Source organism: Amphibalanus amphitrite, unplaced genomic scaffold (assembly GCF_019059575.1).
Source record: "Amphibalanus amphitrite isolate SeventyFive unplaced genomic scaffold, NRLGWU_Aamphi_draft 000018F_arrow, whole genome shotgun sequence".
In the NCBI taxonomy this organism is placed as follows: domain Eukaryota; kingdom Metazoa; phylum Arthropoda; class Thecostraca; order Balanomorpha; family Balanidae; genus Amphibalanus; species Amphibalanus amphitrite.
This window is the reverse complement of record NW_024881514.1, coordinates 401,589-416,074: the sequence shown is the minus strand read 5'-3', so window position 1 is coordinate 416,074 and position 14,486 is coordinate 401,589. Positions and strand designations below refer to the sequence as shown.

Here is a 14,486-nt window from a genome sequence, read left to right as displayed (position 1 = left end):
CACCGTTAGGCCACAGTGACACAGACCACAGGCACAGTCACACACCACTGTCAGACCATGGCCACAGTCAGACCACCTTCCGACAACAGACAGACCGCGCTTCAGACCAGCGTCGTCAGAACACAGAACGAGTTCAGACTACCACCAGACCAGTCAAACAGACCACGGTCACACAAGCCACAGTCGGACCACGGTCAAACCACAGCCAAACCATCGTCCGACCACCGTTAGACCACCGTTAGATCACCGTCCGACCACCATCAGACCACCATCTGGTCACCATTAGACCACCGTCAGACCAACGTCATTAGACCACCGTCAGACCACCGGTTAGACCAGAGTCAGCGAACCGATCACAGAAATGCAGCTCCCAGAGCATTTTCAGCAGCGCGCCATTCATCGGTTATGCTGCGCGGCTAGCCGGTTAATTTCTTATACCCACGGAAAGCGTAGGAGAGAAAATGTGGCGAGAACATGTCAGTGTTGAACAAAGTACCGAACAAGGGAGACGAGCAGGCCATTAAAGGGAGCAACTAAGGCTGGAGCCGTTTTCAAAGGGCACCCATTGCTGAATGTGGTTTCTATCAGGTTATTAGTGGACTAACACTAATTCATTTTAAGTGGATAATTACTGATTTGAGAAATGAAACATGCACAAGAAGGGTAACATGCAACGCAAGACGTCTGGCGAACATAGCATCAAGGGAATGAGTCAAACACATTTCGAAAACACCGAACCACATATTCGTCTAAAAATTACCACCCATTATCCCTCGCCGACTCGCCTCTATGCCAGTCCACCGTGTCTTCTGCCGGCGGCTCGTCGGAGCCCTCCATGAACACTGGCAGTGAGAGGTAGCGGTCCATCGACGAGCGCCGCTTCAGACTGGCCTTCAGGTTCTTACTGGCCGCCTGTGCCTGGTTCCTGACGGTAACGCAGACCGGATAGACACATCAGCGGGCGGCCGAGAGATATTGGTGGGAGATTAAGCGACCAGAGCGATAGATACATATTCAGTGGGCGACGGGCAGACCAGTGAGATACATCAGTGGGCGACGGGCAGAGCGGGAGGAATACCTACCAGTAAGCGGAGAAAAAAGCGGATCACCTGATAGTAAGCAATGAGCAGATCAGACAAGTTTTACGCTTTCTTACACGATCTTTGCGTCCCCCACTATGGCTACGTGGTAATTTTCTTATGTTGAATCAGTTGAGTTCTTGACAGGCCTAGACTGGTTGCGGAAGCGCCGCCCCTGCGCTGAGCAGTTGTCGTGCCTTGCAGCGGTGGCGCCGAGCACTCGTCGAAAAGACCGGAAGAAGACCGCCGGAGACCGCTAAAACTCGGCACGGTGTATTTTGACCATCATTCATGACTGTCCTGGGTAATTTATGATATGGCGCAGTCTATGTCTGAACCTATCAGCAACGTTTCGTTTGGAATGCGCCGTCCGGTGGGACTACGATGGATTCGACGAGCTCGATGGAGAGAGGAAAATATAAATCATTGACGAGAAGCTCGCTGGCTAGATGTCGGTAAATCGCGCACAATGACCAGGAAAAACAAAACGGTAACTTTTAGCAGACGCATGACCAGCAAGATCTCAGCAAGTAAACTCACCAACCAAACTCACATCTGGCCTTACGTAAACGGGCCCTCTGGCGTACCTACACCTTTTGACATGTTTGTGAACCTTAAAGTGTGTGTTGCGATAGATGTCAGCACTCAGCACACTGACACCACTCGTCACTCGATAGTGTCACTATCGGCATTTCCGGGCGCCGTTAGTCACTTAAGACTGATCGACGCAAATCAATGTGATAAGACAAACATCCGGAATCAAAGCTACAAGCGCTGCTGTAAGCGGGGAAGCGCGCAAAAACGTTAATAATAATCGAAATAAATGAAAAGCTACTTCATATAAGTAGTTTTATATTTCAGCCGATAGCCAGATTGTCCTCCTCCAGTTGTCAATCAATGAAAGGTGTCTTAAAAACAGCGGCCAAGGTGCACCATTTCGAAAAAAAGTCTAGGAACCTAGGAATGAGGGGTACATACCTGGTCTGCGCCTAAGAATGCGCAGCGTCGTACTCACCTGTACGCTTTTTTCTCCTTCTGCCGTCGCGTGGCGCGCGGCGGCGTTTTGGCCATTTCCATGTACTCGGCGAGCACGTGATCAGCCGAGATTCCCATGGAGTCGAACCGGTCCTCGTCCTCGGGGGAGCTCTGCCCGGGTACCGGCACCGGGGAGGTGGCATCTGGCCCAGCGGTCGGGTCCTCCTCTCCGCCATCTGCGCCCTCGCTGGGGGTACAGGGGAGTGTCAGCCAACTGCTGAGCAGGGCAAGTATTTCACAGTGGGCTGTAGGGAAAGGGAGTGTCAGATGGACAGGGGAGGGTCAAAAAGACAGGGAGTAATCAATTCAAAGAGATAGGGGAGGGTCAGAACTCAGAGGGGCAGCCGCCGATTGTAAATGAAGGGTCATAAGGACAGGAGGGGATCGGAAGGGAGATGGCAGGGTCAGAAGGCCAGGAGGGTCATAAAAGACAGGGGATTGAAAGGCTAGAGGGGGAGAGGAAGGGTTAGAGGGGAGATGAGAGTCAGAAGGAACAGGGGAGGGTCAGAGGAAACAGGAAAGTCAGAAGAGATTGGAGGGTCAGAAAAGACAGAGGGCTAGTGGGACAGAGGGGAGAGAAGGGGGTCAGAGGGGACAGGAAGGTCCAGAAGGACAGGACAGGGTCAGAGGGGACAGGGGAGGGTCAGAGGGGACAGAGGAGGGTCAGAATGGGCAGGGGAGGTCAGACCTCAGCAGAGCAGGGAGGGTCAGATATCAGGACAGGTTGGTGGACAGAGCAGATGAGCTCAGTGGACTGTAGGGACATGATAGGGTCAGGACAGGTCAGGGCAATTTGATGGACAGGGATAGCTTCTGCAGGTGGTAGGGAGCAGGTGCTTGGGCCAATGGATACATGCTAGGTACTGCATTGAGCCTATAACAAACATTCAGACAATGACCACTACCCACTCACAAAGCTCAGGGTCAGCAGTCAGAGGATTAGATCAGTCTGGACGCAAATGTCTTAAAATAAAGCATTCCTTTATAAGATTAGCACCATTTGTCATTTGAGCACTGCATAGACCCCTGCTAGCTCATAAACTGAGCCTCAACTACCTAGAACATTTATTATTTCCAAATATTCATAATCTAATCACACAATCATTAAGTTGGATTCTTAATAAGATGGAAGGGGAATATGGGGAGCATGGCTTGTGACAGTTAACTCCCTTCTAAGGTCAAGGGATATATAGGCATGTTACAGAAGGATGTTTATGATGTCCAAAAGTTTGGTTTGAAGGGGTTGAAAGACATTAAAGCCACCATAAATCAGCCACTAGTTCTGTCATGCTAGAGCCAAACACCCTAAAGAAGGAACTGATAGCTCACAGCACCTTAAATCTTTCCTTTGTAATTTTCTATCATGGTGATTTCCTCCTTTTGTGAGCATAGGGTGCAAAAGAGGGATTTCACTCTAATCATAGCAACACCATCTTTGAATTTTTTTTCACATTTGCTTTTAATGTCATTGCATTGCACTAGTAACTGGAAGACAACCATGCGACTTCATTGAATACATATAACACGTAGGCCTTTCTGATTGGAGATAGATAATTACCTACCAATCTTTCCATGGAATACCTACCTACATCTTCTACGCAGCAGACCACAAAGTGTCCCAGTAGTAGCACAAAAGAGTAGCACGAAAAATAATAAATTTATAAAAATGAATCAATACAAAATGAATTGAAGCTGTTACCACTGGCACCATATAAAAGAGCAATTGCAGCTGTGATTTTTAATAAGGGCTCCATAGTGAAGGCCACTTTTTTCATCAAAAGAAATCGGCTTACCTGTCATCGTCCCCAACAAACTTTTCAAAATCAAAATCCAAGCCAAATGTCTTCCTAAGATTTTCAGACATTTTCAGACAGTCAGGTCTGATCAAGTGCTACAATTTTCCCAGGCCATCCCCGGCTTTCCCCCATTCAGCCTCAGCCTCGTTATCTACAAAGCAATGCAGTGCAGAACGTTGCAAAATCCCTTAGCAAAAATCTATTGCAATGCGATGACCTGCGGTCACCCTGCGAGCAGGGAGGCACCGTTTCTGACGTCACACGAAAATGTCAGTCGGCTGGTTGTGGCACTGCCCCCTGCCGGCGCGACTGTGCTGCCACCTAGCTAAGCCTAGTCAGCCTAGGACGGGACGGTTTTACTTTTTCTCGTCGAGTGGGGCAGCTTGCGACGACACTCGGTCGACATAGCTGTGCTGCAACATACCCCAGGTTCGGAGTCTCTCGGACGGCCAATCCTGTTCCATAACCACAGCTAAGTCCCCGCTGACCTTAAATAACCAGGATTGGCCGGACGACGTTGAATCTTCGTAGTTCGAGAGACACCGAACCCGGGGATAGTCTGTCGAAGCCTTGGCGGCGGAAGAAAGGCTAGACATACCTCACTTGATTTTGGCGTGACCAGCCTCGCTTCTGTAGTTTTGCTTCACAGAATTCCACGTCCTATTGAGTTTCCGGTTACGTAGTACACGACCACGTTCAGGAACTTGATGTTTTTTTAGACATATCACGTAATGACAAACTTTTGGCAGCATTTACATTGGTTACCTGCATATTTTGGTGAGGAAAAATCACTATCGCAGTCGTACAATCAAGACATACCACAAAGGGCCGGGAGGAGGAGCCCTCCTGTAAATGGGACAACCAGAGCCCGTTGGATTGAGGCCTAAATAAAAAAGATCAGAGCTAAAGCAGCATTATTAACCAAAAGTGTATTGCATTGATCACCAGCATGTTCGTAAAATAAAATACATCACGAATAACGATGACAACCAAGCCGGACCAGGACACATAACAAACATGAACGCTAAAGTGGCAACAAAAATGAAAGAGAGAAGATGAATCTGCCCTACGCAACCGTCAACTTAAAATAAAACTTCAGACAAATATACAACAGACATCTGTGCATTAAAAGAACATGAATATACACGATTTGTCCTCGACACATAATGGGAACATCCTGCCGGCCCAGCCAAACAGCGCGCCCGCCTTCGAGTAGGAGCAGCGGCCGCAGAAGTGGCCAACAGATACCACATTGTTCGTCACGCCACCTGCACTGAAACGTAACAGCTAGTTAATCGTGAAATGTAGCTATCCATCCAAAAATGCTGCACTACACCAGCACCACCGCACAGTTAGCAGATAGGTACGGAACGCAAGTCCTGGTCTCTGTCTCTTCCGAGTAGGGTCTCCGGACCGGTCACCAGCGCCATCATCTCCGCGCGGTAGCCATAGCACAGCTCTCCGGCCGGGGCCCGCAGTTCCTCGGCCTCTTCGTCCAGCCAGACCAGCACGGCTCCCACCCAGCGCCTGAAGACTCCGCCCTCCGCAGATCCGTCCGTCCAAAACCCGACAGCACACAGGGGCAGGGACGCGAGGTGCAGCGTAGCCACGCTTTCCCTTTCCGCCGCCGTGGCCCCAGCCCGGATCGGGCACACGTCCAACCGGAAGGTGACGCCAGTCGTCTGTTGCCACGGTGGGATTCTCGCTCTCGCCCAGGCCTGGCGGCCTCGCAATCTCCAGCCTCGGACCGAAGACAGGCGCGCCGGTGCCGAGGCCTCGGCGGTCGCGCGCAGGGGGTCCCCTGATGGCAGACCCAGCGCCCTCCCCAGCAGCCTGGCAGCCAGCGTCCAGCTTCTCTCCTCCATCGGAGAAAGTCGGGCTTCCGCCATTAGTGCGTGGCACGGTGTTGAGCGCGGACACAGGTGATGATGCGGCCGCCTCTCACAGTCCTCGCTCCAGGAGATCCACATGCGAGGGGGCGGCCGCCGGCAGCCACGCGACGGCAGCGTGTTCGAGCGCCCCTCGGACGTAACCGATTGGCCACCGTACTGAGGTCACCCTCGTTCAGGCCCCAGCTATTCAACCAGGTCGACGGCGCCGTAGCCGTCAGAACCTGGTGATCACTCGAGTCACGCCACAGAGCTCACGCCTCAAAGCGGTTGGCTCTCCGGTCCTCGGCATCCGGCATCCACAGCGATTTGGCGTAGCCAGGACAGGTGAGATGCCGGCCTCAGTCATAACCGGACAGCCTGTAAAAAAAAAAACAATGTGTGATTGACAAATGGAAACATATTGTATGCACAGAGTTGAGAAATCATGACGCACACTGCATTGTGACAGTAGATAGTTTAGTGCGATTGGCAGAGGAGGGACTTATTGTAAGAAAACAATAAACAATTGAGGCATTGGTTTTGTAGCTAGCTACCTACCCTTCTCATATGAATCTGGATGATTTGTGCCATTAAGGAAAAAAACATAGGCGTAGGAGCGGGGGGGGGGGCACTTTTCAGCTAAGCTAATTTTTAAAGTAAAATATTTTTCATTTAAAGTCAACACTAAGAGTGAGAAATGGTTCGACAAGGTGAGATGAGCACAAAACTGCAAAGAATTTGTTCATAGGGGTATTGGGGTTCCCACAAAGTGACATTGAAGTTCTCTGCCCCCCCCCCCCCACTTTCGTGAGGTTCCTCCGCCCATGGAAAAAAACACATTACATTATGTGCATCAACACTTAACCCTTGCACTTAGAGAGGGCCACAAAGCCCACTATAAAGCCCACAAGACACCACCTGAAAGCGAAGCATGTCGCATGACAAATGATAGCATGTAGGCACCCGACCTACTATAACCTACTGAACAAAACATACCCCACATATCAATATGCATCTATGTGTAGATAAAGTATGAATGGTAGGTTGATACCTAGGCTGTTTAGTAGGTCGTATGTATGCTGAAAGGATGAAAGATGCATATTTGTTCACAAAAATATCTGATTTACAGTTGATATGAATATGCAACATGGGGTTAGGTAAGGTTTGATTTTTGTTTTGTATTTGCATCATCATACCTATCTGGATTCAGGATGTCGAATAGCGCGTAAGAATGTACAAAATGTATGCCTGAAAAGTGAATCGCACTCTTTCTGAGCATTTACCAAAAGTTGTAGTGTAGGTTAGCACGCAAGGTTAGGCTAAGGTAGATGATGTTTATTATCTTCACCATAGTTTATCTACACAGTAACCAACAAACCCTCGTCAAGACATAGGTAGGCATGGAATATCGTAAAAAAACAATATTTTTCTGCTCATCTGCATTTGACCAAAATTAGGCTTCTAGCATGTCTGGTTATTTGATTTCAGATTATGTTAGGTTATATGTAGGTGAGATTAAAACTTAAACAAGCTCTAAGACATATATACGGGCTTCATCTGAGATTAATATTGAGCTAGGGGTCAGGGTACCCACCTTCCTGTCAAGTGTCAGGTCAAGATACTTGACACACCCGACACACCATCCTGCTATCTGAGGCGGCCCAGGAACCAGCTCAGGCAATTACAATGAAAGTCAACAATCGTGCGGGCATTACACCACTCCCCATTAAAATCTCATATCAAGTAACTAGTTAATGACGATAATCACGCCGCCACAATATCCACAATGATTTAAGCGAACGTGTTCTTACGCAGCTGTGACATAAGCTGCGCATGCGAAAAACACCCGCTAGACCAATTGATGGCGAACGAACCTGTTGATGAAGAAATACTTGTCTCCCATTGGTCTGTGAACACAATCTGCAGGAAACGCAGCTTAAACTACAGTAAAATTTTGCAGGAAAATCTGCAGAAAGTAAGAAAAATGCAATTTAAACATATTTAGCCAATGAGTTTGGCCAATCTGTTGATATATTCCGATAGATATTGAGCACGATCAGTCATTTTGAAAGAATTACGGTCCGACTCTCCTTATTTTTAAAGCAATGACGCATAAAAGGATTATTGAAAAATTGACAACAATATTTTCTTGGGAGGAAAAGTGGGACAAGCGTTAAGTTAAAAATCAAAATTAATACACTGATCGAGACCTCGCTTTCAGAAGTATATATCAGTGCATTTTCGCATCGAATCTCTCTCAATCATGAGCAAACTTGGGTAAAAACAGCAAGATTGCCTGTTTTGTCGATTCACACATTTTCAGATTTGGGGGCAATTTTCAAGTTGATGGCCAATGTTTTCAAAGTCAACATTTTTACAGGAAAAAAATACAGCTATTTTTCTTCCAAACTCATTCATTTGTAGAGTCCGACTCTCTCTTGTTTTCTCGCAGTTCCCGTTGTGCTCTGAGAGAAACGACCATGTGTATCATAGCGTTTGGTTCACTTCAAGACTGCAGAATTTGCACTTGAATTTTCTGCCGTGTGGAAGACCAGAGGGAGTCAGCTAATTTATGACAGAATGTGCTTAAAAAATGACTGGTGAATAATATCTTTTGTCAGTATCTGACAAACATTTATATTTTAAATCACGCTCTTCAACTGTCAAGTGAGTTCCAAATGGCCTAAATTGTCAGCTGTTTATCATCCTAGGTCAGCTCAAGGTCACAGACGTCAGCTGAAGAAAGTGATCACCATTGGCCCTGTGTTGAGCGGACAAACCGGTGTTACCTAGTATTCTATATACCGTGCCTGCGAGTGAATTTGCTCTTCTGGCAGTGTTTTTGTTGACAGCGTGAGTGAAAAGACCAAATGACGTAAAAAGTTGCTAGTTTGCAACTCAACTTTCACTGTTCTTCCCTGACAGTTGTCATTTTATTAATAAATCATTGAATATATTTTAGGAAATATTTATATATCATAATCTATCGTTTTAAAAGATAAATAAAAGCTTAATAAATAATCGCCTTTTACATTCCTGACGGCAGTTGTCTTCAAGATTTTGCAGTGTTATAGTGGTTATAGCTATTGTTTCATTTCTGACGCAGCTGCTTCAAAATAAATATAAGGCAGCCATGAGTCGCGAGTGCACACGATAGGGGCGTACTTACTCAAATGCTTAGAAAATTTCAGAAATTTTATGCAAAGCGTGACAGTCACCAAAGTCACTAGGAACCTTCAAATATAGAAAGACTTGTTTTCATTTGATGTTCCTCGTTTCAAGCCCAAGTCATGAAACTATTTGTATTTCCTCTGTGCATTACATTGCTTCTGAATCATGCTGATTGTAGTGAAGTAAGTTAATGACAAATTGAAATTGAAATATTTTTGTAATAGTGGGAGAAATAATTAATATTGTGATATTATTGACTTTGGTATACCTACACATATTGATGTATTTTCTATAAATTTTAGATGCTTCATACTTGTGACATCTTTGGAACCAGCAAAAATAGCACAAAAGGTGGAGCTGAATGGGTCTAAACTATCCAAAGATGTACCTAGTTTAAGAATAAAATAGATATTAAAGCCCATTATCATTTCTCACAAATATTGCAATGAAAAGTTCAAAAGAAAATGACTGAGCCCCTACAATGACAAATGTGAAATTGGTCAATTCTGTTATTCTTGCAATCAGATGCAAAAGTGGGTCCTTTTTATTATAATTAATATGTGTGCCTACTTAGTGGGTATACCCACTACCTATAGGTAGGTGCATACTAAAGCCTTGTACATGGCCCCATAGTCAATTACTTTTATTTTGTATCAAAGTAAACCATTTATCTGTATGATCAACTTAAGCAGTTCTTAGTTTAATGGGCCTCAAATAACTGTGTACGATGAAGGCTCCTGTGTGTCCCATCGCACTCACAGTAGAGAAGTAGAGATCTACTGATAGAAAATGTTCTAGCTCAGAAGCTAGGAAAGTGCAGATGCTTCTATTGGATTCTGGACCCAACATCCCCTTCTTAACACTGTCTTCACTGTATTAATGATATAATATATGTTTTGTACTATTTTTTTAAAGATACATGTTAACCTATATTAGAGTGATAGCTTGACCCAATTGTTATTCAGTGTGGTAGCTGTGGTGACTTCAATCAATTGCATTGAGAGAGTCTGATAGTCTGACACATTTCTGTTCTCAGATACCAGCTGGGTTTTTCACAAACCACACCAACAACTGGGCTGTGCTGGTTGATGCCTCCCGGTTTTGGTTCAACTACCGCCATGTGGCCAACGTCCTGTCTGTCTACAGAAGTGTCAAGAAACTGGGAATCCCAGACAGGTAGCAGACAGTCATATTGTAATGTTATCTATGATGATCAGTTACACTTGATACACTCATTTGAGCAGTGCTGCTCAGTTTTAGCCAATGAGATGGTGAGCAGTTCTGTGAGCTTTGTGATGTCTGCTTTGACAGTAAAGCTGGGCCATGATATGTTGATTTGACAGGGGAGTTGGTATATTACTGATGTGTTTCTGTTTTCATGGACTGATTATTTACGTCTGTCTGCCTCAGTCACATTATCCTGATGTTGGCCGACGACATGGCCTGCAACCCGCGGAACCCGCGGCCGGCCACGGTCTTTAACAACGCCAACCAGCACATCAACGTGTACGGCAGCGACGTCGAGGTCGACTACCGCGGCGACGAGGTGGGTGACGCTCGGCTTCGCGGAGCGACGGGCGAGGTGGCGGCTCGCTCCCTGCAGCGAGGGGTGAGGCTGGGGTGACGGCTCGCTCACTGCCTCTCTGCTATTTTGTCGAACATTACGGACCTGTCCAGGCGGCTGCGATGTTACGAAAGTACGGAGCGCCTCGCGAAAGGCTGAATCACGGCCAACTGTTGTGCCACGGAGCACAACGAACGCGCGAAAAGGAGATGGGACGCGGATCTGTCAATCGAAAATGCCTGAACACGCACACTCTCGTTAAAATTATTAACTGAACTATGGGGTTTTTGATAGTGTCGTCAATATACTTTGTGTGCTGCGAGACTCGAGTGTCGTCAATATACTTTGTGTGCTGCGAGACTCGAGTGTCGTCAATATACTTTGTGTGCTGCGAGACTCGGAAGCTGAACTGCGCATGTTGGCCATTCACTACGTTGATGGTGTGCTGGTGCACTGCCTGATCAATAAGTGACCGGTCGGGGTCTGCACTGACGGTGTGTCACAGGAGGCACTGACCGTGTGTCACTGGCCGTCACGATTCACGAACCGCGCGTCCGGCCGTCACAGACTGAGTATGCGACCGTCACGTCTCCATCCCCAGGTGACGGTGGAGCGGCTGGTGCGGCTGCTGACCGGCCGTCTGGAGCCCTCCACGCCGCCCACCAAGCGACTGCTCACCGACGACCGCAGCAACGTGCTCATCTACATGACGGGCCACGGCGGCGACGGCTTCCTCAAGTTCCAGGACGCCGAGGAGATCACCAGCACAGAGCTGGCCGACGCCTTCGAGCAAATGTGGCAGCAGCGCAGGTCAGCTGGGGAATGGTGGCACGGCTTAGTGACAGGACGTTGACAGATGCGGCAGCAGCTCAGAATTCAGAGGGGAGGTGTGACATGTTAGAAGAGCGATCTGGCGGGTGGAAGGGCAGGTTTGGTTGTGGTGCACGTCAGGCTGCAGATGTCACTGGTGTTGTGACATCCACCGACCAGCTCGATATCTTATCAATGTTGCAAGAGGAAAGATAAAAGTTATCTGAAAAAAAGAAACGTTTGCATTTCACCGGATTTTTTTTATCGTATCATGCTTCTCTCTCAGACAATAATGAATGGGCGTCATAGTTGTTATCTTTTCCGCAGGTACAACAACATATTTTTCATGATTGACACGTGTCAGGCGGCGTCGATGTACGAAAAGTTTTACTCTCCCAACATCCTGGCGGTGGCCAGCAGCCAGGTCGGCGAGGACTCGCTCTCGGTGAGACTGCGGAGACCCCTCTCCCCTTCCTCTCTCCCGTGATCTCTAACTCGACGTCCAGCGCATACTTGATGGAAACGTCTCTACTCTCTATTGGAGCTATGATAGCGATCACCTGATGACACTAGATCCCTGGACTTATAAGTTATAACAGATGTGTCCTCAAAAGCTCCCCTACTGTTGTTCGGTGCCATGACTCTCCAGTCTCCATGTTGGCGACTCCAGCTGGGTTATTGGTCAGGCGTTGTCGTCTCGTGGCTGATGCGTCTTGTAACTGTAGTCACGGTATGTATTGAACAGTGGCGACTTGACTGACGCCCGTCGCCCCGCTCTCCGCGACAGCACCACCTGGACTCCTCTTTGGGCGTGTATGTCATCGACAAATACACCTACCACGCCCTCGACTTCATGGAAAAACTGAGAAAGGACAGCAAAAAGTCCATGGCCGACTTCGTAAGTGCATCACTGTTGACAGTCCAATGGACAGGTAATCTGCTGTCTGAACGCTCGGTTTAGTATGCCTTGACTTAGAGTCGTGCTATCTTTTGATAACTATCTCTTGATATTACACCTTAGCATGTTTACGTAACTCCCATTGCAAAGTTGTGACTGTCTCCCGTCCTGAGCTTCCCCAGTTTCGGTGCCTGACTGACGTGATCTGACCGTTCCGTTTCCCCAGCTGCGGGTATGCCCGCGGCACCAGTGCGTCTCTACGGTGGGCGTCCGCAGTGACCTGTTTCCGCGGAACCCGGCCGATGTGCGCGTCACAGAGTTTTTCGGCTCCGTCCGTCACGTGGAGCGTACCGATCGGCTGGTGGACCTGGGAGACGGTGACACGGAGACGCCGGTAACAGTCGGAACCCGGTCAGTGGCGGCAGTGTGGCCGCAGAGAGGAAGGGGGAGGGGGAATTCCGGGGAGATATGCATATCTACATATAGTAGATGTATGTGTGCCGTAGGGGAGTGCAGCTAACAGACCAAAATATCCATCATATTTACCGGTTGATTGTAGAAATTAGGGTATTTATTAGCATTAACGACGTAATATTGTGAGATAGTCGCATGCATATAATTTCGCCCGCGGTCTGGTATTATGTAACAGCTGGAGGCGTTGAAAAGTTTAATTTTAATTTAATAATTTTATTTTAATTTTAATTTTTTATAAATTTTAATTAAATTAATTAAAATTTATATTATGTAATTAAATTATTTTTTATAAATTTTAATTAAAATTAATTTTTTAAAATTAATTTTTAATTTAATTTTAATTTAATTTTTAATTTGGAAAGTTAAGTTTAATTTTTAATTTACACGTTGTTACGTGACGTCTTATGCCCATTCGTCACCACTGCTCTGACCTGCTGCAACTGCTCCGTTTCAGGGTGGAGACGGCAGCTCCGGCACCTGCCGGGTCGTACCGATACGTGGCCCAGTTTCCCGTCATGTCGTGAGTGTTGTGCCGGTCCCAGCTCAGGGAACGGTGGCCACAGCGGGACAGACTGGAGCCGGGGTGGCACAGGTAGGGTCCGGAGCCTGAGACTTCGCCGGATTCTAGGCGACCCAGCCGCTCTGAGACCCCATGATGGGGACCCGTGAGGGTACGACACTGACGGTGACTTGGAGTGTCCACTGTCCAGCGGAAAGGGAGCTCCGTGGTCAGGGTTGGCGCCTTGTCCCGCGCTAAAGTGGCCTAAGGACCAGGCCGGGAGGGCCGGGACAAAGGTGGTCAGTGGAGGACCGGTGTCTGGGGACTGCAGTACCGGCCCGGCGTAACACACCTCTCGCCCGTCCGTCGGATGCCATGGACACCTCCCAGTCCCCAGGCATGGCCGTTTCTTCGCTGTACAGTGCCACACTGCGATACAGTCAGACCAAGTGTCAGCTACTGTGATACGGCCGTGTTCACTCGAAGTCGATCAATGGTTTGTGCTCACTGATAGTTTGGTGCTGCCCAGACTGGGCAGTAGCGGAGGGGTGGAGACCATCTTGGGTGAATTTCTAGCTGGTGTTCTCATTCAAATTGTGCCCAAATGTTCGTAATCATTTATGGATAATCAATCATGTCAGATGTCGCTGTAAATCCTACTTTAGTTTCATTTGTATTGCCATATTGCATTTTCACCACTCACGCTCTTATTATGGCGTTGTCCGAGTCATTGTCTTTGCTGAAAGACTTCATAGGCGAGCACCGACCCGCACTGTAATCCACCATATTGTTCGTACGTGTATGTCCTGTCTGTCATATGCTCTGGTCTTCTAGTCGGTGTGGAATAATAGATCGCACTTGCTCGGTGCTGATGGGAAATCTTGAAGTATTTAATTTTGATTTGAAACCCGTGCTTTGATCAACCTTGGTTTGGTGTAATAATGTCCTATTATTTCGTGGTTCCGCCATTTGCGACCGTCCGCTCTTGCTGGGTGATTACACTGGGTTGCACTGATCAGGTAACCGAAGTTTCCTGAATCTAAGCTGCCGGATGAAGTGGAGCTATTCGCTGGCTCGCTCCAAGTTCATTCTGAACATCATAGGTTATTTTTCGAATTCCCTTCCGATCCCGCGGGTCATTGCGAGATGCAAAGTAACCTGCTCTACGGCTTTGACGTTCACTCGTTCATCTCTGGCATGTTGAGTGATTCATTAGCACTTTTTGACCGTCGCTTTCTGTGTCAAGTACCGCCGGTAAGTGTATTGGCCGGGGCCTGTGGTCTACATGT

The 14,486-nt window shown here is 47.6% G+C and overlaps 2 protein-coding genes and 1 long non-coding RNA gene across 3 annotated transcripts; 1 reads left to right on the top strand and 2 right to left on the bottom strand.

Moving 5' to 3' along the window:
• Window positions 1–50: 50 nt before the first annotated feature.
• Window positions 51–4,126, bottom strand: LOC122388061. The gene is made up of 4 exons (XM_043378842.1): window positions 3,908–4,126; window positions 2,095–2,301; window positions 786–925; window positions 51–76 (listed from the first exon to the last, which is right to left on the bottom strand). Exons 1-4 carry the CDS (start codon window positions 3,976–3,978, stop codon window positions 51–53), a joined length of 444 nt encoding a protein of 147 aa, XP_043234777.1. The 5' UTR covers window positions 3,979–4,126.
• A 698-nt stretch (window positions 4,127–4,824) lies between these two features.
• Window positions 4,825–7,545, bottom strand: LOC122388217. Its single transcript, XR_006257754.1, has 2 exons — window positions 7,376–7,545; window positions 4,825–6,159 (listed from the first exon to the last, which is right to left on the bottom strand). It is a non-coding gene; the product is annotated as an uncharacterized LOC122388217 (long non-coding RNA).
• A 1,344-nt stretch (window positions 7,546–8,889) lies between these two features.
• On the top strand, window positions 8,890–14,076 carry LOC122388202 (putative GPI-anchor transamidase). Its single transcript, XM_043379078.1, has 8 exons — window positions 8,890–9,134; window positions 9,989–10,128; window positions 10,363–10,498; window positions 11,118–11,326; window positions 11,654–11,771; window positions 12,114–12,224; window positions 12,451–12,635; window positions 13,153–14,076. The coding sequence occupies exons 1-8, from the start codon at window positions 9,072–9,074 to the stop codon at window positions 13,220–13,222; spliced, it is 1,032 nt and encodes a 343-aa protein (XP_043235013.1). The 5' UTR covers window positions 8,890–9,071; the 3' UTR covers window positions 13,223–14,076.
• The last annotated feature ends 410 nt before the right edge of the window (window positions 14,077–14,486 follow it).